This window comes from Schistocerca nitens, chromosome 6 (genome assembly GCF_023898315.1).
Source record: "Schistocerca nitens isolate TAMUIC-IGC-003100 chromosome 6, iqSchNite1.1, whole genome shotgun sequence".
In the NCBI taxonomy this organism is placed as follows: domain Eukaryota; kingdom Metazoa; phylum Arthropoda; class Insecta; order Orthoptera; family Acrididae; genus Schistocerca; species Schistocerca nitens.
In genome coordinates, this window is record NC_064619.1 from 421,923,109 (window position 1) to 421,950,043 (window position 26,935).

At 43.1% G+C, this 26,935-nt stretch overlaps 1 protein-coding gene across 1 annotated transcript in view; it reads left to right on the forward strand.

Moving 5' to 3' along the window:
* LOC126262284 (rho guanine nucleotide exchange factor 18) overlaps positions 1–26,935 on the forward strand; it is a 628,397-nt gene that overhangs the window by 589,888 nt on the left and 11,574 nt on the right. The window contains exon 28 of the mRNA XM_049958802.1: positions 7,364–7,747. Within this exon, the coding sequence (XP_049814759.1) occupies positions 7,364–7,747 (384 nt within the window). The remainder of the gene's footprint in view (positions 1–7,363; positions 7,748–26,935) is intronic.

The window sequence follows — 26,935 nt, forward strand, 5'->3', positions numbered from 1 at the left end:
TTTTCACAAAGTCCCATTATTAATATTGGAGACCAGTTTGTCAACTAAAGAAAAATTTTTTTTAGCACACCCGACAATTACAGTGGTGAAGTTAATTATTCTATTGCGGCACAAAAACACAGTTCACACTAAAATGTCACAGTTTGCATTGAGCTCTGTCATGTAGTGATTTATTAGAAAAAGATTACACTTCAGTTGTTCATTTTATCCAGTACATAACAATAATCACCATGTCCATCATTCACTAGTTCTGATGACAATAATATTTCACAGTCTTGTTCATCACAATACAGTCCCATGAGAATGTTGCCTAATTTGGCTTATAGAAATCACACAAAAATTATTAAAGTTCTTGCGTTTTGCAGTTTTTGGTGCGCATAGTTTCACATACTGAGCGTACATAACAGTGGCATGTGTCAGCACCGAGAGTGTGCTTGAATGAGTTGTACTCGTGAGCTTTCTAACTGCGAAGTGACTATTTTGGTTGACATCCAACTGTTTAAAACCAGGCATAAGAATAAACTGTTATTTTGTTAATTACATTATGCTTTGAAAATTGGCTACACTGGGTTTTACTGTTTTAGACAAAAACTATTGTGACTTTGATTTATAGAAAACATTGTTTGTCAGAAATTTAGTGAAATTCACAAACACTACTCTTCCTACACAATGTGAAACCCCTTGTTCATCTGTATGAGCACCATGTTACAAATTAGGATAAATTACAGGAAATTATTAATTAGTGAGTTAATTAATTAAAGCTGTATGTTCTACTGTAGATAACAACAGTAGATAGTAAAAGATTAGACTCTTAACAGTGGTTATGACAAAATCTGCAATGGAATATGGGCTGCTTACAAACCTGAATGATGATAATCACTTCAGTTTATCACACTGCGTGACATAATTAAAGGGTCAGTTTTTCGAAACACTATTACTTGTCTCCCATTGTGACACATAAGTTTGAAATTTGGGTCAAAGGTGCCTGCAACATTCTTCTAAAGATCAAAAAACATTGCACCATGCGACGTCACCCTCAGGTTGGACAATGCTTCAAACAGGAAGGTGTCGAAACATCGATTAAAAAAAAGGCCAGAGCGGAGTTTGTGTGGTGCGAAAAGTGGGTTAACGATGTCACATTGGTCGTAATTTCCCCAAAATCTGCACAGCACCACTGTGGATGTGTTGCATGATGGGATGATTGTCACAGCCCCTTTTATCCACATTTCACCCCTTCTTTTGACGCTTTTGCAGTGCAAGTCAGAACTGCAATGTCCAGAGTTGTAATCACGCTATTTTCTTATGAGTAGTGAACAAAAACTTTTCAGACAGACTGCCGCTCATAATAGAGATGAAAAGGCCTCGGGGCATGGCATAACAAGGCATGAAACCATCCTTTGTGTGGGACAGTCACTCCCACCCATTTTATAGTTGAAAATGACAGTTTGCAGTGCAGTGAGCAACAGGAAGAAGTTCTTGGCAACCTTTGACACTGCTGATACCGTTAGACATTTCAACACTCCTCTATGGACACAGTGGAGCTGCAACATCATTGAATGTGATTTCACCCCTTTGGAGTGCAGTGCAGCTGCAAGTTTTGCCTTCTTGTACATAACCAATAGGGCCATTCAAAATTGTTCAACAAATGAATGTGATCTGAAGCAGCAAAGGGTCTTCATGCACTTTTTCAGTGTTCCTGTCCATATGCTCCTGAGGCATGATCACGACACTGATAAATGTGAGAGGAAAAAACTACAAAAGGTGTCTCTAAGTCCCCCCCCCCTGTCCCCCCTCCCCCGCCCACCCCCAGCTCAACAAAACCCTCAGGGGCACCCCACATTTATTGAAAATTTTTAAAGTGTACCTTTACAGAGAAAATGTGTGAATTTGCCGGTGGTGCTTGCAGGTAGGCAGCTCTTTGATATGCCTCTGAGGCCAGTTGTCTACCTACCGGTGCCTAGAAGTATTTTCCAGATACATTTTAAAATGCTCATAATTGTAGGCTGACACTGCCAAGGTTTTTGCTGAACTTGGTCCCCTTTGCTCATGCATGTGTCAATGTCACACCCTTCCGTGATCATACCACAGAAGGACATGGAAGAGAAGCACTGAAAAAGCATAAAGACCCTTTGCTGCATTGAATCATGTTCAAATTTCGTGAAATGGTTTTGAATGAATGGCCCCTGTACAACAGAGCAAAAACTGTGATCGCACTGCTCTCCAAAGGAGGGGGGGGGGGGGGGGGGGGGGAAGGATCACATAGAATTGGGTTGCAGCCACATGATGTCTATTGAGAAGGGTTGAGTCAGCCAAGAGGTGTCAACAGTGGCAAATGTTTACAAGAACATCATCTGTTTGCTCATCGTATTGCAAACTGTCATTTTTGACCACGAAATGTGTGGGAATCAACATCTGAAGCCTTGTCAGTTTTATTCCAAGTCCAAGCAGCGGTGTTTCTGAAATGTTTTCCACAGCCACTCATAATGAAACCATGCAGTTTTGACCTCCATCACAGGAGTGTCAAAAGGAGGGCTGAAGTGTGGTTAAGAGGGACTGTGACGACCTTTCTATCATGTGACACACCCACAGTGGTGTTGGACAGAATTGTGGTAAAATTTGGTGCCATTGTGACAACATTAACCCATATTACATGTCACATGAACTTCAGAGCTGTGGCTTCCCCACTGCCCGCCCCCCTCCCCCCTCCTCATCTGTTGACACCGTGCTGTTTGAAGTGTCATTGAGCCCGAGGGTGATGTCACTCGGTGCCATTGTTTTGCACCATTACAGAGGAAGGTTGTAGGCACCTTTGAGCCATGTTTCCAAGTATACCATGGGTGACTGTTACTTTCTGTTGGTGTGGGTCATTTTATGGAATTACACTTATTAGCTCACAAAGTTTTTCATGTATCGAGGTTTAGTTCTAACTTTAATTAGCTATAATTTTTAATTAATGTACTTGTAGCAAAACTAATGGTATTCCTGGAACCAACGTAGCCAATAAGAATACTCAAGCAATAAATAGAAATGGGGGAAAGTTTAATAACACTTTTGGAATATCAGTACCACATATTAGGTATATAATAGTATTTAAAATTAGCAGAAATTAGAAAAAGAAAAAAACATTAGTTATTATCAGGGATTGAAAACAAAACAGATGAGTTGAAACCGCCATTCTGTATCACACCTGTAATTGTCTTTCCAAGAGCAATTGAATTCAGTTATGAAAAGTGTACAGTTCCATTTAAAAAAAAAATTATACTTGGTTCAGTATGTCAGTTGATACAAGAGTTCAAGAGCATTATTCATACAAAACATTACATGCCTTTCAGCATACTGTTGAGTGTGGAAAACCTCATTTTGATATGTGACTCACCTTGCATATATTTTTGAAAGAGTCTCTGTATTAAATATGTTTTGGCAGCTTAGTGTATAAGAAAGCCTTTATCCTATATTTTGCAATGTCTGCACATAATCAAACAGTGTGCAGGTAACTTGGATTTTTCTCTGTGATGAGTGATGTAACTGTGCTAAATATGGAAATTTTGATGTATATTGCGATTGTAAAAATATTTAAACAGTGCATCACTTGAATATATTTTTTGGGCAACATTGTGGTTGTGTGTGTGTGTGTGTGTGTGTGTGTGTTTAAATTATTAATAGCCTTGTGATGTCAAATGAGTTGCCCAAGAAATTCATGCCATACCAAATAGTTGAAGTGACTGTGATTTACTGCCTTTCTAATATCTATATGAGAGGCTAGAATATTCAGTTTATTGGACGAATGGTCTGTATGTACCTTCCAATCTAACTTGCTTCCGTTAATTCATAATGACTGTAAAATCAAACAATAGAAAATGCAGAATGGAATAATGACACTATTATGAAAAAGATGGACCTTCTGCCTGAAGAAGGAGCTGCTGGCTCCAAAAGCTTGCCTAATTATAACCTTCTTTTATGTGTGTGTTCTGCCACTGCTTGGTGAGTAGATTTTTTTTATCTATCCAATTAAATTATTTTGTAAAAATGGTAGATTGCTAGTCACCATGTGGTGGAGATGCTGAGTCACAGACAGGCACAACAAAAAGACTGCTAACAAGTTACTTTCAACCAAAACGCCTTGTTCTGCTTCAGACAAAATGCACACGCACATTCACCCAAACACAACTCACACTGACATGACCACTGTGTCTAGCAGCTGAGGCCAGACTACGAGCAGCAGCGTATAATGGGAGAAGCAATCTGGGCCACGTGGGAAAGGAGGAGGCTGGGGCAGGGAGGGGGAGGGAAAGCAGGGTAGGGTGGTGGCATAAAAGTGTTGCTTATGAGAGTGTACAGGGTCGAGAAGTAAAAAGACTGTGGGTATGTTCTTGACAGAAAGTTGTGTGGTGCTGAAGTGGGAAGGGGATGGGTGGGTGAAGGACAGGGACTATCGGATGTTGAGGCCAGGAGAGTTACAGGAAGGTAGGATAAATTGCAGGGAGAGTTCCAACCTATGTAATTCAGAAAAGCTGGTGTTGGTTGGAAGGATCAAGATGACACTATCTGTGAATGGTTGGAAGTTATTCTTATATCTATGGTATCTGATGACACAGTTTTGAAATATGTCATTGCAGTTTTAGTGATATTCCATTTCCATTAAAATCAGTATGCAGGTGGGGAGTGAGCCTGATTGGGATAAACAAAATGTAGGCAGCTTTGGGGAGTATTCAGTTAAAGTTTTTCACAGACCAGGAGGCCCCTTTTTCGTCGTAAGTAAGCTCCTAAGATGATTTGCAAGGTCACCAATCAGTCTCGGTGGAGCCAAGAGATGAGCACATTAGAAATTTAATTTTGTCATATGGACTTTCTTTACAAAGGAGTTAGGAAGGAAACATGTCCTGGTTGGCTAGGTGCTGGAGCAAGAAAGAGGTTGCCCTTGGTCAGAAGGCAAGATGTGGTTCTTCTCCCACTTTCCCTGTAGGCTACACACATTGAGTGCGTAGGTGGCAGATTCTGTGTTAGCACTTCAGAGGAACAAACAATCTCTGCTGAGGTGACAATGTTACTTTGGCATGTAGACCACAATGAATTGCAATTTAATAAAACCAGAAAATATTTTTAAAGAAAAATTGGAGATTATGCTTAGGTAGGCTGGGAAACCTATACATCAGGATTCAAGGTTCTAAAGTATTGTGCACCTTGCCTATAATTTTTCAGAGGCATAATTTTCTGTTAAGGCATCATCTGCAAATAAGTCTGAAAGCACATAAATTTTTAATGATCATTGACTCTTGTGATAACCTAGGAAGCTTTTTCGTGTATAGTGGTAATTACTTCCATTTGATCTCAAATTACTCTTTACGTCCTATTACTTATTTAAGAGTTGAACCTCTATAGTACACTGTCTCTGACATCAGGTTTTCTTTGTTTCGCAGCCTGTACCTTTTGCACACAGTGCGCTTCTTCCATGAAGGAGACCCCTTACAAAACCTCTTTTCTGGGAGATTCTTACATGGTTTTTGTTCAGTATGAGATTTTTTTTTCAAAGTTGAATTAATGCAAGTGATAGGGAAGATTCATAGAAGATGGGTATGATTTCTTTCTCCATAGTATTCTGTTGTAGTGGTCATTTTCCGTAAAATTATTCTGGGTTCCAAGAGTAGTCAAAATGTTGGTTCATTTTACAGCATATTTCCATTAAAAGTTCAGAATAACTTTGTGGAAACTCTTCTAAGTTTGTTTAGTCATCACAAGATTGTCAGAAATGCTCAAAAAACTCCAGTAAGAAGTGCTGCAAGAAGGGATTGTGCTGAAGAGGAAATTACTACTCCAATTATATGTATGCACATCCAAAAAATGTGTAACAAACAATGTAGCTTTCTCTCCCAGACATACTTGGTAACAATTATGATGATAACACAGAAAACTTGAAGGGGTTGGCAGAAGAAAGTGCTAACCATCACTTTGGAAAGAATTAGATTGATCACGTTGTTTATTGTATTTTTGAATGCACCACATACTAGTATCTCCCATATCAATTACATTGTCTTATTGTACCAGTATTTATGTTCTTATCTTTGGAATTAACCGAACATATAAAAATGCATTATCCCAAAACATACACTAATGGACAAGCAGTTTCATTTATTGCCCCCCCCCTCAGTTTGGAGAGTTGTACCAGTCTTCTTTGTACATCTATGAAAAATAGTGATGGCTGAGAACCTCCTCTTGATGTTATTGACTACTATGTCTTGTGGTGTTCTGCAGCTGTTATTTGTTTGTTTGGTCACAAACCAGTTTTCTGCATCTTAGGCCATTGTTGGGTGACAACTAAATGTTACAAACACAGGTAAAATGACATGTGAATTATACAGACCTTACTGATACAAATGCAGAAGATACATAAATGATGAGACACAGAGTGTTTACAAAGGAAGGTATTGCATTTTTATATTACATGTAAAACGGTTCATTTATGAGAAATGAATTATTAAATTGATTTTCATGTTCTATTCTCACATTTTCATAATGGAAAATTAACTAACAATCAAGAAAAAGGAAATTGTTGCTTTTTTTCATAATTTAAAACTGTGTTATGTTTATTGATTTCAAGTATTTCCAATGATGAAAATTGAGAAAAGAAAAAAGATGAAGTTACTAGAAATACTCAGTAATTCCAGAACATCAAAAAAGTGTTTCCTTTATTATATTGTTGTCATGTTCTCTGATGCTCCAACAGAGAATTCTTACCAAAGTTTTAGAGACTAACACATAAATAAAGTTATGTACAAAAAGAACAACAATGAAGGAACTTCATAGCTTATTCTACTAGCCTCGTAGATGTTTTTGCATACTTGGCCATCTAGCACATTATCTCTGTGTTTTTAAGCATATGGCCAATTATGATAATGTAAAGACTTCTGAAGGAGCTGTATGTAACCTTATTTGGAGATACTGCCCTTTTGTATCAGTAAGCTTTCTTTCCCATTCAATTATGGTTGCTCAAACTTTAATTAGCTAATATTACATTTTAGATGCAGCTTTGAGATATCTACCATATTTTGAGTGAGTGTTGGTGCAAATTTGTTCATAACTTTTGGCTTCTGTCTTTCTCTTCTTGAGTATTTAAACTGCTGTGTGAATGTGAATCACAGCTAGTTCATTATATTTATTGTATTGTAGCAGAATTCAAAACTATGTATACATTCTGTGTTCAGTGTTTATTAATCAGTATCTTACCTTCTCGGAAATGTGAAAACCTACTCTGTAAGGCATTTTGAGGTGCATAATCATTGTTTTCTGTTGTCATAGGAAGCCAGCAATGTTTAGTATCTACATTTTTATGTCTGTTACGTAATATTTGAATTACTTCTCATTCCAGGAACAAGTCCGAGCAGAAAGTGAGGATGTACGGCAGCAGCGGGAGAAGCTGTACAGTAAATTAGAGTATTTAACAAGCCAGGGAATCCTTATTAGCCCCAATATGCCTGTAGTGACTGCAGTGCCTCCAGAAGATAGTCTTTCGGGGCAGGGGATATTGATACGCACCCAGCCAGAGGATATGAGTGTTACAGGCGTTAGTGGTGACTGTTCTCCACCTGTACCTGATTCTCGTCGCAAAGCAGATTCCCATACTTCCAAGCGCAAGCCTGGCAGTAATGCAAGCAGCTCTTGCAGCTCCAGTGCTACCACAAACAAAGCTACACTACCATTAAACCTCATCAGTGCCACAAATCAGCAGAAAGTGCAGGCACAGAGTGTGCAGGTCAGTTAAGAGAACTCATTGGAAATTAGAAATAAGTATGAAAGCTGTTCTAAAACAATAAATAGTAAAGCACCCTCCCTATGGAATATTGATGCAATGTAATGTGTAACATGCAGCTTAACAAAGATTTGTTTTAGATTCTTAATTTTCTATTACTTCCTCTGTCTCCCCCCCCCCCTTCCCCCTCCCACTCCTCTCTCTCTCTCTCTCTCTCTCTCTCTCTCTCTCTCTCTCCCTCTCCCTCTCCCTCTCCCTCTCCCTCTCCCCCTCCCCCTCCCCCCCCCTCTCTGTACATAATTCATATAAATGTTGTGCTTTGCTGCCATATTTATATTATCAGTTTTTACAGCTGTTATGTTAGTGGTTTTTTGTTTTTCCTACACTATAATGGATTTAAATTTATTTTTAAAGCATGGGAATTGCTAAGTATCCATTTTGTTGTTCCCAATGGTTGGAAGAAAGTAGGTCACACCTGTCTACAAGGAGGATAGCAGAAGTGATTCCTCTTACTGTCCAATATCATTGACATCTGTCTCTTGTAGAATCTTTGAACGTATTTTGAGCTCCATTGTAATTTGGTATGTCTAACAGAATGACCTCTTCCGTGTCAACCACCACAGACTTCGAAAACATCTATCATGCAAATACCAACTCGCAGTTTTCTCACATAACATTCCGAAAACCATGGATCGAGACAGTTAGATGGATGCAGTATTTCTTGACATCCAAAAAGCAGTAACTCTGTACCACACCAACATTTATTACCAAAAGTATGTCATACAATTATCAAAGAAAAATTGTTGCTGAACTGAGAGTTTCTTGGTAGGAAGACTACAGCGTAGAGATTATGTGGGGTCAAGAGTCATCAACAGATAAATTGAGGTATGCTCTAGGGTGTGGGTTTTTGCTGCTGTTGTTGTTGTTGTTGTTGTTGTTGTCGCCGTCATTGTCTATTAAAGACCCATTGGACAATATTAATAATATCCTCAGACTTTTTGGAGATCTTATGTAGTTATCGTTAAAGAAGGGCTATCTGAGAATAAAGTGCACAGGTGTCCAATCTGGTCTTGATAAGATTTTAAAGTGGATCAGAGACTGGTGGCAACTTCCTTTAAATAGCCAAAAGTGTAAAATTATGCACTCCACAAAACACAAAAATGAAGTATTTCATGGGTGCCATATCAGTGAGTCACAAGTGGAATCAGTCAACCCTGAAAAATACCTGGGTGTAACAATTTGGGAGGCAAGAGGAAAGCTGAAGTTTAAAATTTTATGTTAAAAAATTATTCGCACAGGAGCATCATACAGACATACCACCATTTGACCATTGTACAAATTCTCATATAGAGGACATAAAACAAACATCCCTGGCATTGAAAAGCAACTGAAAGAACTGAAAACAAATAAGTCACCAGATCCATATGGAATCCCAGTTCGGTTGGCACCTTACTTAGCTTCATTTATCATTAACCTCTCAGCCAGACCAAGTGCCTTGTAACTGGAAAAAAAAAGCCCAGGTGATTTCCTTACATAAGGGTAAAAAAATGGACCTGCAAAATAACAGACCAACATCTTTAACATCGATACGCTGCAGAATTCTTGAGCATATGTTAAGTTCAAATATTATAAAATTCCTTGAGACAAAAGAGCTTCTGTCTGCAAATCGGCATGAATTCAGAAAGCACTGCTTTTGTGAAAATCAGCTGGCCATTTTATTGCACAATGTCCTGCAAACCATGGACCAAAGTCGACAGACAGATTCCATATTCCTAGTTTTCCAGAAAACATTTGACAAAGTCCCCGACTACAGACTGTTAACAGAGGCTCAAGCATACGGATTAGGTTCTCAGATATGAGAGTGACTTGAAGGCTTTTTAAGTAATAAAGCCGAGCCGTATGTTGTTCTTGATGGTAGGTATCATCAAAAGTTCTCAGGGACGTAGGATAGGATGGCTCTTCGTGCCTGTATATATAAACAAGCTAGCTGACAGCAGCAAGCAGCAATCAGCAGACATTTGCTGATACCGCCATAGTGTACACGAAAGCGTTATCTTTGAATGAATACAGGAAGACACAGGATGACTTTGACAGAATTTCTGTTTGGTGTGATGAATGGCAGCTAGGTGTAAATGTATAAAAATGCAAGCTAATTCAAATGAGTGTTAGTGTTCGAAGAGATTTCGGGATTGCAGCCGGTCATTGTAAACTTCATTCCATGATATTTCAACTGGACACCTGCCAGTCATCTTCAGGTGAGCCATTGAAGGCTGACGAAGATGTTCTCCGCTCCGCCTTATATAGCATGCTGGTAGTATTGCCACGCATGCATCAGAGTCACAGTGACGGAAGGACCACACAGTCCAGCTGCGGCACTGTCACTGTTGGAACTGCAAGGACCAGCTGTCCTCGGCATTGCTGCTTGCCGCAATTATCGGAGTATTCTCACGTCTTCGTCTGGAGCAAATCTCGGAGATGATGGGATTCCACACGTTATTTAGGTGGTAGCCACCGTCGCAGTTCAGTACATTTTACGCGATGTGTATTTCAACGGATTTTTTTGTAACCGAGTCCCAAGAAGATGCTGTGGCCAAAATTAATGTTTGTCATACTCCACTGAATGTCCATTCCGCAACTGCAGACTTGCTGGGTTGAAGAAGACGAGTGGAACTTTTGTGTTCTGTGCAACATTTTTCCACTGTGCGTGTTGTATGTCCTATATTGACCATACCAAACTGCAAGGTATTTTGTAAATTCCCACCTTCCGCAATAACAAATTATCCTTCACTGATCCCAGCAGGTCTGAAAGTTTAGATGGTGGATGTAAAATCACTTTAACCTGAAAATTATTAAGGGTTCTTGCCATTTTGAAGGAAATGTTTCCAGTGAAGGGAAGAAAAGCTAGGGACTTTGCTGGCACATTCTCCTCCTTATCCACTTCCCAGTTCTTGGTTTTAGCTGAGAATACCCCGTTAATTTGCCAGGTCGAGTATCCATTGCCTCTGAACCCTGTTCTTAAATTTGCAAGCTCTTTAATTAAACTATCTGCATCCGACACTATATGGGCTCTGTGTAAAAGGATTTTAAGCATACCCATGGTTTGGGATTGGTGGTGGAAACTTGAGGAGTGCAAGTACAAATCAGTGTGAGTGGGATTACGGTAAACAGAATGTCCCAAAGATCCGTCACTCTTCCGTCTGTCAAAACATCCAGGAATGAGAGACAACCATCTTTCTGTAATTCTGTAGTAAATCAAATGTTCTCATGAGTTGAGTTAAGATGATGTAAAAACGCAGTCTGCAGTTGCGAAACATTGTATCTCCAACAGACATTCAATGGAGTATGACAAAACATTAATTTTGGCCACAGCAACATCTTTTTGGGACTCCGTTATAAAAGAATCTATTAAAATACGCATTGTGGAAAATCTAATGAACCATGACAGCAGATACTAGCTGAATAATGCATGGAATCCTGTCATCTCCACGATTTGCTTCAGAAAAAGATGCCAGAATACTCTGATAACTGCAGCGAGCGGCAACGCCTAAGACAGCTGATCCCCTGCAGTTCCACCAGCAACGGCACTGCCGCTGGATGGTGTGGTCCTTCTGTCACCATGACTCTGATGCATGCGCGGCAATACTATCAGCGCACTATATGAGGCAGAGTGGAGAACATGTTCATCAGTCTTCGATGGCTCACCTGAAGATGACTAGTTGAAATATCGTAGAATGAAATTTATGATAACTGGCTGCAATCCCAAAATCTCTTCGAACGTTTAATTCACCGGGAAAATTTTAAATTTCATTACAGTGTTAGTAGTTTGCTACTCCACACAGACATGTCGATTAAATATGGGATGTAACGTTGCAAAGCAGTATCAAATGGAACAAGCATGTAAAGTTGTTAGTAGGGAAGGCAAATATAGTTGATTTCTGCTTATTGGGAGAATACTGGGAAAATATGGTCATCCATGAAGGAGACCACATACAGAACAATTGTGTGACCCATCCTTAAGTACTTGGGATCCACATGAGGTTTAAATGAAGACATCAAAGTAATTCAGAGGTGTGCTGCTAGATTTTATATAAGTAGGTTCAATCAAGATGCAAGTGTTCCGGAAATGCTCTGTGATTTCAAATGGAAATTCCTGGAGAGAAGATGAAGTTTTTTCATGAAACGCTATTGAGAAAGTTTCAAGAACTGATATTCATGACCGACTGATTCTACTGCTAACAATTTACAGCTCACTTAGGGGCCACGAAGACAAGGTAAGAGAAACTAGGGCTCTTACAGAGACATTCAGACAGTCATTTGTGAGTGGAACAGGAGAGGAAACCTGTGCCATGCACCATAGGGTGGCTTGTAGAATACGTATGTAGATGTAGATGTACATATGGAATGGAATGATCACATAGGCTCAGATGAAGGTAATTGAAGTATCAGACTTCAGTTCATTTGTAGAATACTGGAAGAACTAAATCAGTCTACAAAGAACTTTTCTTACTAAACACTCATGAGAACCATTCTAGAATATTGCTCCTCCCCTCCTGCCCCTCCCCACAGGGGGCTCACGCCGCTCTTTGGTGAACACGTGCTTGATGACCACGTGGCCCCAGCCCTCGCAGCACCGCTTCTCTTTCTGGGCTGCATGTCTCCTCTTCTCCTGTCCTTTACCCCTCTCTTGGGGAGATGTCTCATGGGCTCTTGAAGCTCATTTGCGTTGGTTTGCATGTAGGAATATTTTCTCTTGTATCGCCCTTTCCCCGTACCACCCTTTCCCGGTACCGCCCTTTCCCGGTACCGCCCTTTCCCCGTACCGCCCTTTCCCCGTACCGCCCTTTCCCCGTACCACCCTTTCCCCGTACCGCCCTTTCCCCGTACCGCCCTTTCCTTCCTTGTTCTGCCCTTTCCTTCCTTGTTCTGCCCTTTCCTTCCTTGTTCTGCCCTTTCCTTCCTTGTTCTGCCCTTTCCTTCCTTGTTCAGCCCTTTCCTTCCTTGTTCTGCCCTTTCCTTCCTTGTTGTGCCCTTTCCTTCCTTGTTCTGCCCTTTCCTTCCTTGTTGTGCCCTTTCCTTCCTTGTTGTGCCCTTCCCTTGCTCTGCTCTCTTTTTCCTCCGCTGCAGCGTTTGAGGCCGTCCTTTCTTTCTTCCTTTCCTTCTTATCTTTTCTTCTCCTCCCTGTGTGCACCTGATGGCCACTCACACGTTTGACGCGTAGCAGGAGACTGGGTAACGGGTAATTCCCAGCCGCAGGTTGGCATGTAGGGGCCAGCACGTACCCCCTGCTACAGGCCAGTCCCAGGGAGGGCTTATTGCCTGATCTGTTACCTTCTTCCTCTGCCAATTGGTCCCTCCATCGGTCGTTTGGGAGTTGTGACCTAAGGTGAGGACAATCACCTAAGGCGGGGGGTTCCCCTTTGGATGGCCCCTGCTGGGAGCAGCGTGCCATTGGAGACGCTGGCAGTCTTGGGAGATTTCTTTCCAATGACTGATTTTCCTTCTCTTTCTCGGACTGTTTCACATAAAAGAAAGTGGAATGAGGCTCCTGCCTCAATGTCTCTTCCTGTTGCGCCTCGATATCTAGTACTCTCACATTTAGACGAAAACCAAACTTTTGCTACTGTAAACCCCTTCGTTATATAGAAAGGCATGGATGGCATTGCCGGCCCTGTGAAGTCATGCTCCCGTTTCCGCAATGGATTTCTGCTTTTGGAAGTTGATAGTGTTCTCCAGGCCCAGAAACTACTCAAGGCCCAACTCACCCATGAATACCCTGTAAAAGTGGAGGCTCACAGAACACTTACCTCGTCCCGTGGTGTTATCTACACCTGGCTGTTGGATGGTTTGACGGAGGATGAAATAACTAATTATTTATCGGATCAGGGCGTTACTGCTGTTCATAGAGTTATGAAGAAGGAAGCTGCCGATTTGGTGCCCACTCCCACTTTGTTCCTCACTTTCGATCGGTTAACGCTCCCTACCAAGATAAAGGCAGGCTATGAAGTCATCTGTGTGTGCCCTTACATTCCCAATCCATTGAGGTGTTATAAATGTCACCAGTTCAATCATACCAGCACTTCATGTAAAAACGCAGCCAAATGTGTCACTTGTAGCAGGGATGGACATGAAGGCGCCTGTCCACCTCCTTCCCCCTTCTGCATTAATTATCATGGAAACCATGCTGCTTCTTCTCGTCCTTGTCCCGTCTATCAAGACGAGTGAGCTGTTCAGGAGATAAGGGTGAAGGAGAAGGTACCTTTTCCTGTTGCCTGGAAACTGTTGGCGAACCATAAACCAAGTGTCCCTTCGTCTGGAAGCTACAGCACTGTGTTAACCTCCCCGTCCCCCTCCCTGTCCCATGAAAAACATGGCTATGCAAACTTGTGACTTACAGTTCAGTTCGATGGTGGCAAAGTCACCTCGCCTTCAAACTGACACTCTATCTCCCGCTTCCCCGGCTGTAGATTCTGCTACCTGGTCTTCACTCTCACTGGCGAAGGCGGTTGCAACGCAGCCAGCAAACCATCAATTCAAAAAGGAGTATTCCCAGGAAGATTTCTTGCATACCTCGAGTTCACAGCCATCTGGCTCTTCTGCCAATCGCCAAAAGTCAAAACAATTATCCAAAGGTGTAGAAACAGTCTTCCCACTCTCTGACTCATTGGCCCTCTTCAACTTGTCGGTCCTTTTCAACTGACCGACACCGGGGAAGCTCCATTGATCCCGCTGAGTTGATGGACGAAGATCCTCCACCTGTCAATTCTGGTGGCTGTCCTCCCTCGACGGCTTGCCCTAAGCAGCAGTTGAGGTGAGTGTTTCTTCTTCATTCTCCAGTGTTCCTAAATTTTATGGCCCTTTTGCAACGGAATATCCGTTTCCTTTGGTCCAACGGCGCAAACCTCCACCTGCTCCTTCGATCGCAATGCCCACTCGTAGTCTGTCTCTAAGAAACCAAGCTACGTCCTCAAGACCATTTTGCTCTTTCCCATTTTAATTTCTACGTATGGACCTTCCCCTTATGGTGGGGATTCCTGCTCATGGTGGGGTCATGCTGCTTCTATGAGATGACGTTTGTCACCGTCCTATCCCCTTGCACACCCACCTGCAAGCAGTTGCTGTCGGTGTTTTCCTTTCCAAATTTTCCTTTTCCCTCTGCACCATTTATATCCCTTCATCTTCTGCTGTCACTAGGGCGGACCTGATGCAGCTTGTTGCTCAGCTTTCTCCACCCTTTCGGCTCCTTGGTGTCACCAATATCCATCATCCTCTTTGGGGCTCACCTGTCACCTGCCCGAGAGGTTCTCTTTTGGTGGATCTTCTTAATCATCTTAATCTTGTGTTCCTTAACACCAGTGAAGCCACATTTCTCTCTGATTCCACTTACACTTATTCCCACTTAGATCTCTCGATCTGCTTTGCCCAACTCGCTCGACATCTCGAGTGGTGTGCTCTTTCGGATACTTACTCAAGTGACCACTTCCCTTGTGTGACTCGCCTGTACAATCATACCCCGCCACAGCGGCCTGCTCATTGGAAATTCTCTCTTGCTGACTTGAGGCTATATTCCTCCTTGGCAGTCTTTGATGGATGGCTGTTTCCCAGCTGTGATGAGATCAGGTCGAGCACCTTGTGGACATTATTCTCTCGGCTGCCGAATCCTCTATCCCACGTACTACTAGTTCTCCCCGTCAGGTCCCAGTCCATTGGTGGACTGTGGAGTGCAGCAATGCGATTCGTGCCCGACGACGTGTGCTTCGTGTCTTTCACCGTCATCCTGCGTTAACAAACTGCATCCGCTACAAGCAACTACGTGCGCAGTGCCGTCGCACTGTTAAGGAAAGCAAAAAAGCATGCTGGCTTTCCTTCCTCAGCTCATTCACAGTTTTACTCCGCCCCCTCTCGTTTGGGGTGGCCTGCGCCGGCTTTCTGGTACTACCGCCCACTCCCCGATCCCTGGTCTGACTGTGGCGGGAAACGTCATAGTCGACCTTGTTGATGTTTCCAATGCTTTGGGCCAGTACTTTGCGGATGTTTCAAGCTCCATCCACTACCATCCTGCCTTCCTTCCTCGGATACATGTGGAGGAGGCTCATGCGATCTCTTTTCACTCTTTGCATTGAGAATGCTACAATACTCCTTTTTCTATGAGGGAGCTCGAGTGTGCTCTCTCCTCATCCTGGTCTTCTGCTCCTTGGCCCAATACAATCCATGTCCTCATGCTGCAGAATCTTCCTCCTGTGGGCAAATGTTTTCTCCTTGATACCGACAACCATATTTGGACTAACGGAGTATTCCCCATGCTTTGGTGTGAAGCTGTTATTGTTCCCTTACCTAAGCCTGGTAAAGATAAATCTCTTCCTTCCAGCTATTGTCCAATTTCCCTTACCAGCAGCGTTTGTAAGGTGATGGAACGCATGATCAATGGTCGATCAGTGTGGTGGCTGGAGTCACACCATCTTCTCACTAATGTTCAGTGTGGGTTCCGAAAGCGCCGCTCAGTGGTTGATCATCTTGTCACCCTGTCGATGTTCGTGATGAATAATTTTCTGCAGACGCAACAAACAGTGGTCGTATTCTTTGATTTGGAGAAAGTCTATGATAGCTGTTGGCAGACAGGCGTTCTACGTACGCCTTCGCGGTCGTCTTTCTACTTTCATCCAGGAATTTTTAACACACCGAGTTTTCCGGGTACATGTAGGTTCCTCCATATCAAACCTTTTCACAGTAGAATGGGGTGCCTCAGGGTTCCATACTGAGTGTCATCCCCTTCACCATAGCCGTCAACCCAATTATGGACTGCCTTCCAGCTGGCGTTTCCAGCTCTCTTTTCGTTGATGACTTTGCTATTTATTGCAGCTCCCAGCAGACGTGTCTTTTGCAACGCTGTCTTCAGCATTGTCTGGACCTTCTCTATTCATGAAGTGTCACAAACGGTTTCCTACCTGGCTGCACGCTGCACCCGGTCCCTCAATGCCCTTCGTATATTGAGTGGTACCTCTTGGGAAGCTGACCGGACTGCCCTCCTCCGCCTCTATCAATCTCTTGTCCGCTCCAGGTTGGATTATGGATGAATTGTCTACTCATCTGCATGGCCGTCTATCTTACGCCGTCTAAATACAATACACTATTTGCCAGCCGGTGTGGCCGAGCAGTTCTAGGCGCTTCAGTCTGGAACCGCGTGACCACTACGGTCGCAGGTTTGAATCCTGCCTCGGGCATGGATGTGTGTGATGTCCTTAGGTTAGTTATGTTTAAGTAGTTCTGAGTTCTAGGGGACTGATGACCTCAGATGTTAAGTCCCATAGTGCTCAGAGCCATTTGAACCGATACACCATTTGGGGATCCGTCTCACGACTGGTGCCTTCCGTACTAGCCCAGTTGAGAGTCCCTAAGCAGAAGCAGGTGAACTACCACTGTCATACTGGCGCAACACCCTACTCAGTAGGTATGCATGTCGGCTTTCTTCTATGCCGGGCCACCCAACCTTTGACCCTTTTTTTGATGACATTCTTGACTGCCAATATGAGATGTATGTTTCTTCTCTGCGGCCTCCCGGCGTCCTCTTTTGTCACCTGCTTCAGCAGCTGCAGTTCACATTTCTTGCCACTTTCCAAATTGGTGAGAGCCCTTCATCACCTTGGCTTCAGGCACAGGTTTGTGTTCATTTTGACCTCAGCTCGTTCCCGAATGATTCGACTCCCGAGCTGACCTATCTCTGCAAATTTCTCAAACTTTTCTCACAACTTACAGCATGTTTTTGTACACTGATGATTCCAAGTCTGCCCACGGTGTTGGCTGTGCTTTTGTCATTGAGGATGATAAGTTTCAATACCGGCTTCTCTACCAGTGCACAATTTTCACCGCAGAGTTTTTTGCCCTCTATCAGTCTGTTCACTACATCCGGAGGCACCAGCTCATTCGCTGTGTAATATGCTCTGACTCCCTCAGTGCCCTTCAGGATCTGGATGATCCAGATCCAGTCCACCCCATCGTTCAATGGATCCAGGACTGCCTCCATTTGTTTCCGGTTGGGGGAGCCCAAGTGATGTTCATGTGGGTTTCTGGCCATGTTGGTGTGCCTGGAAATGACTCTACTGATGCTGCAGGCAAGGCCACTGTCCATCTCGGTTGGCCCGCCTCTTACTCTGTTCCCTCGCAAGATATTCATACTTTTCTCTGTCGGCATATCATGTCTCTTTGGCACGACCCTTGGTGCTCCCTTCATGGGAACAAACTCAGAGAAGTCAAACCTCTCCCAACAGCCTGGTCGACTTCCTCCCGGCCGTCTCATCATGATGAAGTAGTAAGCATCTCCAACATGAGTCCCCCTACCTCCTCCCACTAGGTCACCAGCACAGTCGCTAGTCCATGTGGTGGGGCTGTTACGTACCCATTTGGCTGAACCCTCTTACTCTGTTCCCTCGCAAGATATTCGTACTTTTCTCTGTCGGCACATCATGTCACTTTGGCACAACCCTTGGTGCTCCCTTCATGGGAACAAACTCAGAGAAGTCAAACCTCTCCCAACAGCCTGGTCGACTTCCTCCCCGGCCGTCTCATCATGATGAAGTAGTAAGCATTTCCAACACGAGGCCCCCCACCTCCTCCCACTAGGTCACCGACACAGTCGCTAGTCCATGTGGTGGGGCTGTTACGTGCCCATTTGGCTGAACCCCCTGACAAAACAGGGATCACACTGCTGGCACCTGAGCTGTCATCATCTTGTGTATGTCTAGGAGTGCTTGCTTATCTTTTTGGACTCCCGATAATGACCACTGTGCCAGGCAGCCCTTGCTGTAGCTGGGTGAGCCCCTGATCAGAGCGGATTCTATCAGGGCGGATGCTCTCCACATGAAGGGTGGTAAACTACACATTTTGGCCACTCTTCTGTGATCATCTCTTCAGATAGAAATGGTTCTCTCTGTGCTCCTACTTTTGCTTCCTTGACCTTCTTGTCCCTGGCCACTCCCTAGGAGGAGGGCTAGGCCTGCTGGCTTGTTGCGAAACTCTTTCCCCCGTTTATATATATATATATATATATATATATATATATATATATATATATATATATATATATATATATATATATAAAAACAAAGATGATGTGACTTACCAAATGAAAGTGCTGGCAGGTCGACAGACACACAAACAAACACAAACATACACACAAAATTCAAGCTTTTGCAACAAACTGTTGCCTCATCAGGAAAGAGGGAAGGAGAGGGAAAGACGAAAGGATGTGGATTTTAAGGGAGAGGGTAAGGAGTCATTCCAATCCCGGGAGCGGAAAGACTTACCTTAGGGGGAAAAAAGGACGGGTATACACTCGCGCACACACACACACACACACACACACATATACAGACACAAGCAGACATATTTAAAGACATATATCCCCAGGATAGACAAGGAAACTTTTGCTGCTACCAAACCACCCTTTTTCTTGTAGAACACAATGAAGATAAGTTTGGTAAAGTTGACTCTCTTAGTAAGTTGTGATCTCATCTCCTGCTGATAGAAATCTCTTCTGCCAGTCAGTTGGCTTCTCTTTGTGTTTGTGAGTGCTTAAGAGATGTCCCCATGAACATTACTCCTCACCAGTCCTTAAGTATGTCCCAGGGCATTATTTTCCGCATGGTCATCCATCAACAGTCTGATGAGGAACTCAGGACTAATCTGGAATGGAGCAGCATTCTTTTCATTTGGCAAGTCCAGAGAGGTCCTAAGGACAATCTTGTTGATACTGACACTTTCATCGTGGCTGTTGAGGGGGTTCCCTTCTGGAAAAAGGCAAAATTATGGTTTACCATTGCAAAATGGAGCCCTATATCCCACCTTCCATGCACTGTTTCTGGTGTTTCAGCTTCGGTGATGTGTTTTAACAAAGTGAGGCAACTCGTATTTTCGGCAACTGCGACCACCATCTCTATGTGAGCAGTCCTTCCACTCCACTCCCCACAAGTGTGACCTGTGCGAGCCCACATTTTCCTTGCTCATTGTATTGCCCAATCTATAAAATTCAAGAATTCAAAATTCTTGACTCCCTATCCTAATCAAAAGCCCAACAGAAATTTGATTGTCTCCACATCTACCTTTGTTTCTGTTGTGTTCTTTCCTCATCCTCCTTCCTTATTTCCATTCTGACCCCCTTTCCCTTTCCGCATCCCTGACAATTGCTGTTTGTTCCCATCCTTCACAGAGCCACTCCTTCTCCTTGGCTGGAGAAGAAAGCCTCTTCTGTAGCACCTGCTGGGGATGGAACTCTCTCTAGGAACTTTCCTTCCTGTCATCTTGCTCTCTATCTGACCTCACTTCCTCTCACCCTTCTGAGGAGGAGGAGGAGGAGGAGAAGAAGAAGAAGAAGAAGAAGAAGAAGAACGTGTGTAAGTCTTGGGACAAGGCCCCCTCAGTATCTCTGGTGATGTTGCCCCCTCCCTCTCAGTCAAGGTCCGATCTTACATCATCCCATCCTTATCAGTGACAGTGATCAATTGTGGCCCATTCAGCATCCATCTTGGCTCTTGTACTATTCTCCTTCAATGGAACTGTAATGGTTACTGTCATCACCCAGAATTGCAGTCTCTTCGTTCTCTCTACTCTGAAGCTTATGCTATATTACAGGAATCTCATTTCATGAATACTCATTTTCCGACTCTTCGTGGTTTCTGAGCCTTCTGCCAGAACTGGACCAGTCCTCTGTGAGCCTACAGTGATGTTTGTACATTGGTCTGCATGGACATTGTTGGTTCCTAGGTTTATCTTCAAACCGCACTGGACGCGATGGCCGTTTGGACCCATTTAGACTCTGCAGACACAAAATGCAATCTTTATTCCCCCCCTCCTGACCAACCTCATATGCTTCCTGCTCTTCTTGCCATCCTTTGCTAGCTCCCTCCTCCCTTCCTTCACCTTGGGGATTTTAATGCCCATAACCGTCTGAGGAGTGGTACTGTGACTACTGACTGGGGCAGAATTGTTGAAGACCTGCTGGCAGGGATTGATCTCTGCTTTCTCAACACTGGTGCTCCTACACAGTTTAGTGTGACACACAGCACTTTCTCGGGCATTGATCTTTCCATCTGTAGTCCTACATTCCTCCCCTCCATTCGGTGGAGAGTTCATGATGATTTGTGTGGCAGAAATCTTCTTCTGATTGTCTTACCTTTCGATCAGCATCACTTAGCTGGACACCATTCCAGATGGGCTTTTACTAATGCGAATAGGGTTGCCTTTTTCTTGACTGCCATCCCAACCGCTCCACCACACAATGGCATTTGTGATTCTGCACAGAGTTTGATTGACGTCATCCTTTCAGCAGTTCTTTAGCAATTCCCTCCTCCCCGGGATCTCCCTGACAGACGTCTGTCTCTTGGTGGACCTCCAAAATTGCTGCAGCTATTAAAGACTGCCATCGTGCACTCCAATGCTACAAATCGCATCTCTTGACCACTCCTAGCCTTTAAACAGCTTAATACTCAGGCCAGTTATCTAATTAAAGGCTAGAAACAGGTAAGTCACTGCTATAGGCCTGCACACCCCCTCGTCACAGTTACAGGCAAAGATCAGGTGCTTTTATGGCTGCCTGCCTACAGGCATCTCAGGAATTCCCCTGAATGGTGTTATCCTCACCAGCTCGGACTCTCATCACTGAGCATTTTGCTCGGCATTTCCCTAGGCCTCATCATCAGTCCACTGTCCACTCATGTTCCATCTTCTTAAACACCATCAGAAGCAACTCCATTTATATTTTGTTCTCCATCACCTGGAGCCTTATAATGTCCCATTTAGCAAGTGGGAATTCACTAGCGCCCTTGCTCTCTGCCACGACACAGCTCCTAGACTTGGCCGGTTGCACAACCAAATGTCTCAACATTTTTCAGCGGTTAGCCAGCATCATATACTTCCCCTTTTCAATCGCATTTGAAGCAAGGCTGTCCCTATTGCAGTTTTCAAATCTGATAACCCGCCTCTTCAGATGGATAGCTGTTGTCCAATCAGTTTAACCAGTACCCTCTGCAAGTTACTTATTAGGTCTATAACTTTGCTTGTGCCGTTTTGCAATAGATGGCAGTAGCGGCAAGTGGGGAAAAGGTGGGCAGCCATAGGTGTAATACTCTAAGCTTAGGCATCTGTCAACATAATGCCATAAAAATATTAGTCGATTTGTGATTGCATCATAAGGTTATTCTCGATTAAGTACGTCAACTTACATTCCCATTTCTCGCCATTTGCGGGAAGTTTTAATTTTCTGCTTTAACAGGAAGAAATCTGTGGCTGTGGCTCTTATAACGCTGGGTAAGACCAATAGTGAGGGAACTATTGGTGGAAGAACGTGCAGAGAATGTTTTCAAAGCCTTAAGAACGGTGCTTTTGATGTCAAAGACCGGCATGGCAGGGGAAGACAGAAAGTTTTCGTAGCTACTGAAACACACGGAGACAGTCGTAGGACATCATTATCGAAAGCAATTGATGTGTTCGAGCCCAGCACTGAAACACAAAGAGCCAGAATACAGTGATAGACATGTAAAGATAATTTTGCAGCACATCAGTGCTTGACCCCATGTCGCAAAACCCGTCAAAATATACATGGAAACGTTGAAATGAGAAGTCCTATCCCTCCCACCATATTTTCCATACATTGCTCTCTCTGGCTACCACCTTTTTCGATCAGTAGCATACAGTCTGTCTGACTAGCACTTCTGATCGTATGAACAAGTGCAAAATTGAATCGATTCATGGATCCCCACAAAAGACACCCAGTTCTTCCGCCATGGGATTCGTATGCTATCCAGAAGATGGGAGAATATAGTGGCCAGTGATGGGCAATACTATGAATCATAATTTTTTTTGTAAGATTTTCCACAATAAAGCCCCAAACATTGAGAAAAAACGGCGGAAGCAAAGTTATAGACCTAGTACTTAAACATGTATTGTGAGTCGAGGGCTGTATTGGCTCCTTGTATCCTAGGACATTTGGCTTTGACTCAGTGTGGTTTTCGCCAAGTGCATTCAGCTGTGGATAATTTAGTCCACCTGGAGTCTGCTATCGAACGGCTTTTGCCCAGCAACATCACCTTATTTCAGTATTCTTTGATCTGCATAAAGCTTGTAATACCACATCACACCATCACATCCTTATCGCCTTACATGAGTGGGGCCTCTGTGGCCCATTCTCAGTTTTTATCCAGAACTTTCTTACATGTCGCACTTTCCAGGTGCAGATTGGTGCGTCCCATAGCACCTTACATCTGCAAAATAATGGGGTTTCGCAGAGTTCTGTTTTGAGTGTCCCTCTCTTCTTAATGGGTATGGTGGTGTCTGTAGGACCTACAGTGTCCCCCTCTTTGTATGGTGATGACTTTTGCATTTATTTTTGTTCATTCGTGATGAGCGTTGCTGAACGCAGACTGCAGGGAACAATACAAAGAGTGCATTCTTGGGCTCTCCAATTTTCGGCTAGCAAGACCTGTATTATGCATTTTGTACAGTGTATCCCCATCTGGATCTGTACTTTGATGGCCAGTCCCTCAACAGGGCAGACTCTCATCATGTTTTGGGACTAGTCTGGTGCTTGGTTGACATGGCTCTCCCATCTTCGTCAGTTAAAGCAAATATGTTGATAATACCTCAATTCTCTTCGATGCCTCAGCGATACCAACCCACGATCAGTATCCTAACAGAGCAAGATTCCACTGTTGTGGATTCTGCGCCAACAACAGTTGATTGCTTATGCGTTCGCATCCGCTGCTCCCTGGAGCACCTGAACTACTGTCCCCTCTTGCCAGATATAGAGATCCAATGGTTACCGGTCACACTGGTTTTTCTTACGCTCACATGGGATGTAATGAAACCCTTTTTGTTGCTGGATGACTACAGTATTTTCACTGCGGATTTGGTAGACTTCCGCATGCTCTTGAGCATATCTGCTCCTGCACCAGTGAGTCGTTCCTCATCTGTAGCAACTCCTTGGGCAGCACAAGCTCTTAACCAGTGTTAACCTCACCATCCCTTGGTCCTGACTATCCAGGATTCCCCTTTATCCCTCAAATAATGTGGACACTCGATGGTCATTGTCCAGACCCCAGGTCACTTTAGGATACTGGGGAATGCACACAGGCTGGCTAAATATGCTACCGGCAAGCCGCCTCTTGAGTTTGGTATTCCGGCATCGGACCTTCAATTGATATTACACCACCAAGTTCTAAGGTTTTGGAACATGGAATGGCCAAAAAAACTATGGGTGATAAAGGAGACCACAAATTTGTGGAGGTCCTAAATGCAGGCCTCTCGTCTCCATCATTCTTTGTTGGCTCCGCATCGGCCATACTTGGCCAGCTCATAGTCATCTCCTCCATTGCAAGAATTCACCCCAGTGCCATTGTGGTGCCCATTTGATGGCGGTCTTCTTGGTCTGTCCTAACCTAGCTGTCCAGCTGAACTGGTTTTACAGTTTATTTGTGAAGGGGGTTTTTATCACTCTCTTAGAGGAAGGACGCCTCAGCCTCGTCGGTCTGTTTTGGCAAGACTCCTTGTTGCCTCCTCTGCCCCGACTGGACAATGGCTGTATAGACTTGCAGTGGTCTGCCCCAGCTCTCGCCTAGCCATTCTTTTGCTCTTCTTCCCTTCCTTGTGTGTTCTGTGTGACTTGGTGTTCTTCTATTTTCCTGCATTTCTCTCACCGTGTCCATGTCGCTAGTATTTGCTGTGTATTGTTGAATGCGGTACCTCTTATAAGTGGCAGGGGTGTATGTTCCCTGTCACAGTTTCTTCCTTTGAGGACCTCTGGCTGCTCCCTGGACAGTGCACCTCGCCCACCTTTTTTCCTTTCCCCTTGTGCACAAGGCCTTTCCTTGGTGTGTAGTTTTGTTGACTTGCCTGTTCCATGTAGGAGGAACTGATTACCTTGTAGTTTGTTCCCTTTAGTCCGTAAACCAACCAACCAACAAGTAGATGGGTAAAGTAAATGCAGCTAAATCATAAGAAAAAAATTTAACCTGTGATCAGTATATTAACACAACTGTAAGCCTAAGTTCTTGGAATAAACCCTGTTGGCATTTTCTGTGGTGATATCAAGGCCCTCGATTGTCCAGATAATAAAACTGTACTAGGGAAATCAAAATAGTATAAGATTGTAAGCCTTCTCGTTGCATGGTTGGAGTGTGCCACAAGGTTCATTGCTTGGCCTGCTACTTTTCTTGGCTGTTCCTAGATTACATAAATGGTTTATCCAGACATTGGAGAAGTCTTCAAACACTAATCTGTGATCTTGATGCAAGTGTATTGAGAAATGGTCTAAACAAATCTATACCACGCATGGTCAGGAGAATAATGGGACAGTTGTAAAACTGGTTCACAGCCAACAGCTGAACCCTTAAGTTTACAAAAAGTCATGTCATGTAATTCGAAGTAAATCAAAATTTCTTACAGGTACCAGAACTTGAGGTCAAAGGGCATACATTAGAAGGCTCCATTTGCAGAGTTTCTGAGGATTATGACATTCCAGTACCATGAAATTTATCAAAAAGTAGTAACATAACATCAGTACAATAAGCTGGTGTGTCCTGGGCAGCCAGTTTATTGGTTGCCCCAGATTGAACCACACTGCCTTATTATTGGAGACTAATGAATTGTTTTACACATTTTTACCATGTTTAAGTTGCTCTCTGTAAGTGAAGAGGTGCATGAGATTTGATGTTGTGGTTGTATTCTTTCTTACTGATAGGATAGTCAGAGACTGAAACAGACCGTAGTATGTAAGTATTACAAGAAAGTGTCGCCTGACAAAAATGTCCAATGTCAGATGATCTATTGCTGTCATATAAATTCTGCAGTCCAGTGTTTTACTTCACATGGAGATTTTTTTATTTCAGACAATGCCTATTGAAACAGGAAAACAGTTTGCTTTGACTGCCCATCTTCTAACGTTTTGACGACTAAGAGTGTGTGAAGTGTATGTGCAAATTTCCCACTTCTCTTATACAAGTCGACTCACTTGGTGTACACAGTTGATCTTCTTCTGTGGATTGCCAGCTTCTGGAATCTCTATAAACTTCATCTCCGAAGAATGATGTTAGTTACAGGAACCTTAAAGACTCTCTCACTACTTGTGAAATAAGTAGGTACTCGAAGAATACTTTTCAACGACTATCAGTATATTTGAGCTTCATAAAGAACAAAATTCACACTTGGCACATTAGATTTCTTGTAAGTCACTAATATCGTCTCACATTAGAAACAGATTTAAGTACATTTAGGAAAGAGTTGGCTTAACAACCATAACTCTATTACAAACAAATCGTAAAATACCTCTTGCCTCCAGCAAGCTCAAGATGAGAGTTAGACTTCAGAATCTCAATTGTTTTTGTTATTCATAACAATGGTCACTGATATGATTAGCACAGAATAACCTAGAAGTTCCACGGTTTTTCCATATACTTTCGCTAGAACTTCCATGGATCACCTGACAAGTACTTGTCGGTGCCATTTTTCCACCACGTCTACCTGCTGCTCGCGGCTGATTTCTCACCTGCACACACAAACATGTGAGGCGCAGTAGGTAGCATTCTAGTATCCCACTCTTAAAATCTAAAATATCGTGTGTTCGAGACTGTAGAAAGTCGAGTGGTTATAGAATTTACGCAGAAATTCTCGAAACACTACAATCTGTGGGCACAGACTCCAACTTATTGCTAAACTCCACAACATGATAGGCCAAGTCAGGCCAACTTAATCCCAAGAGATGATGCAGTGGCCATAAATCTCATTTCCAAACAGTATTACCTCACCTTTCTGAATCCTATTGACTTGCACCCAGTTACGCTACATAGTATTATGAAGTCCTATTGACATGGGATCAGAAGTCTTGCTACACTAATGTGTAATCATTCTGCTACATACCTATAACTGTTGCTGTGAAACAGTTAAGTTGCAGAGGACATAGGGCCAATCGGAAGGAAATGAAAGCTTGTTAAATTGTTAGTAAATCATGACAGAAAATAGATTACATCACTGATCTTTGATTCCAGTGTACATGTAGTTAATTCATTAGTTAGTTTCATGTTCCATGGATCATTTTACATGACAAATCATAAATTTTTTTGTTTTTAATATGTACCGATTGAGTTGGTAATTCTTACCCAACACCTTCTATACATTACAGATTACAATATAGTGTATATTCTATTGAAGGAA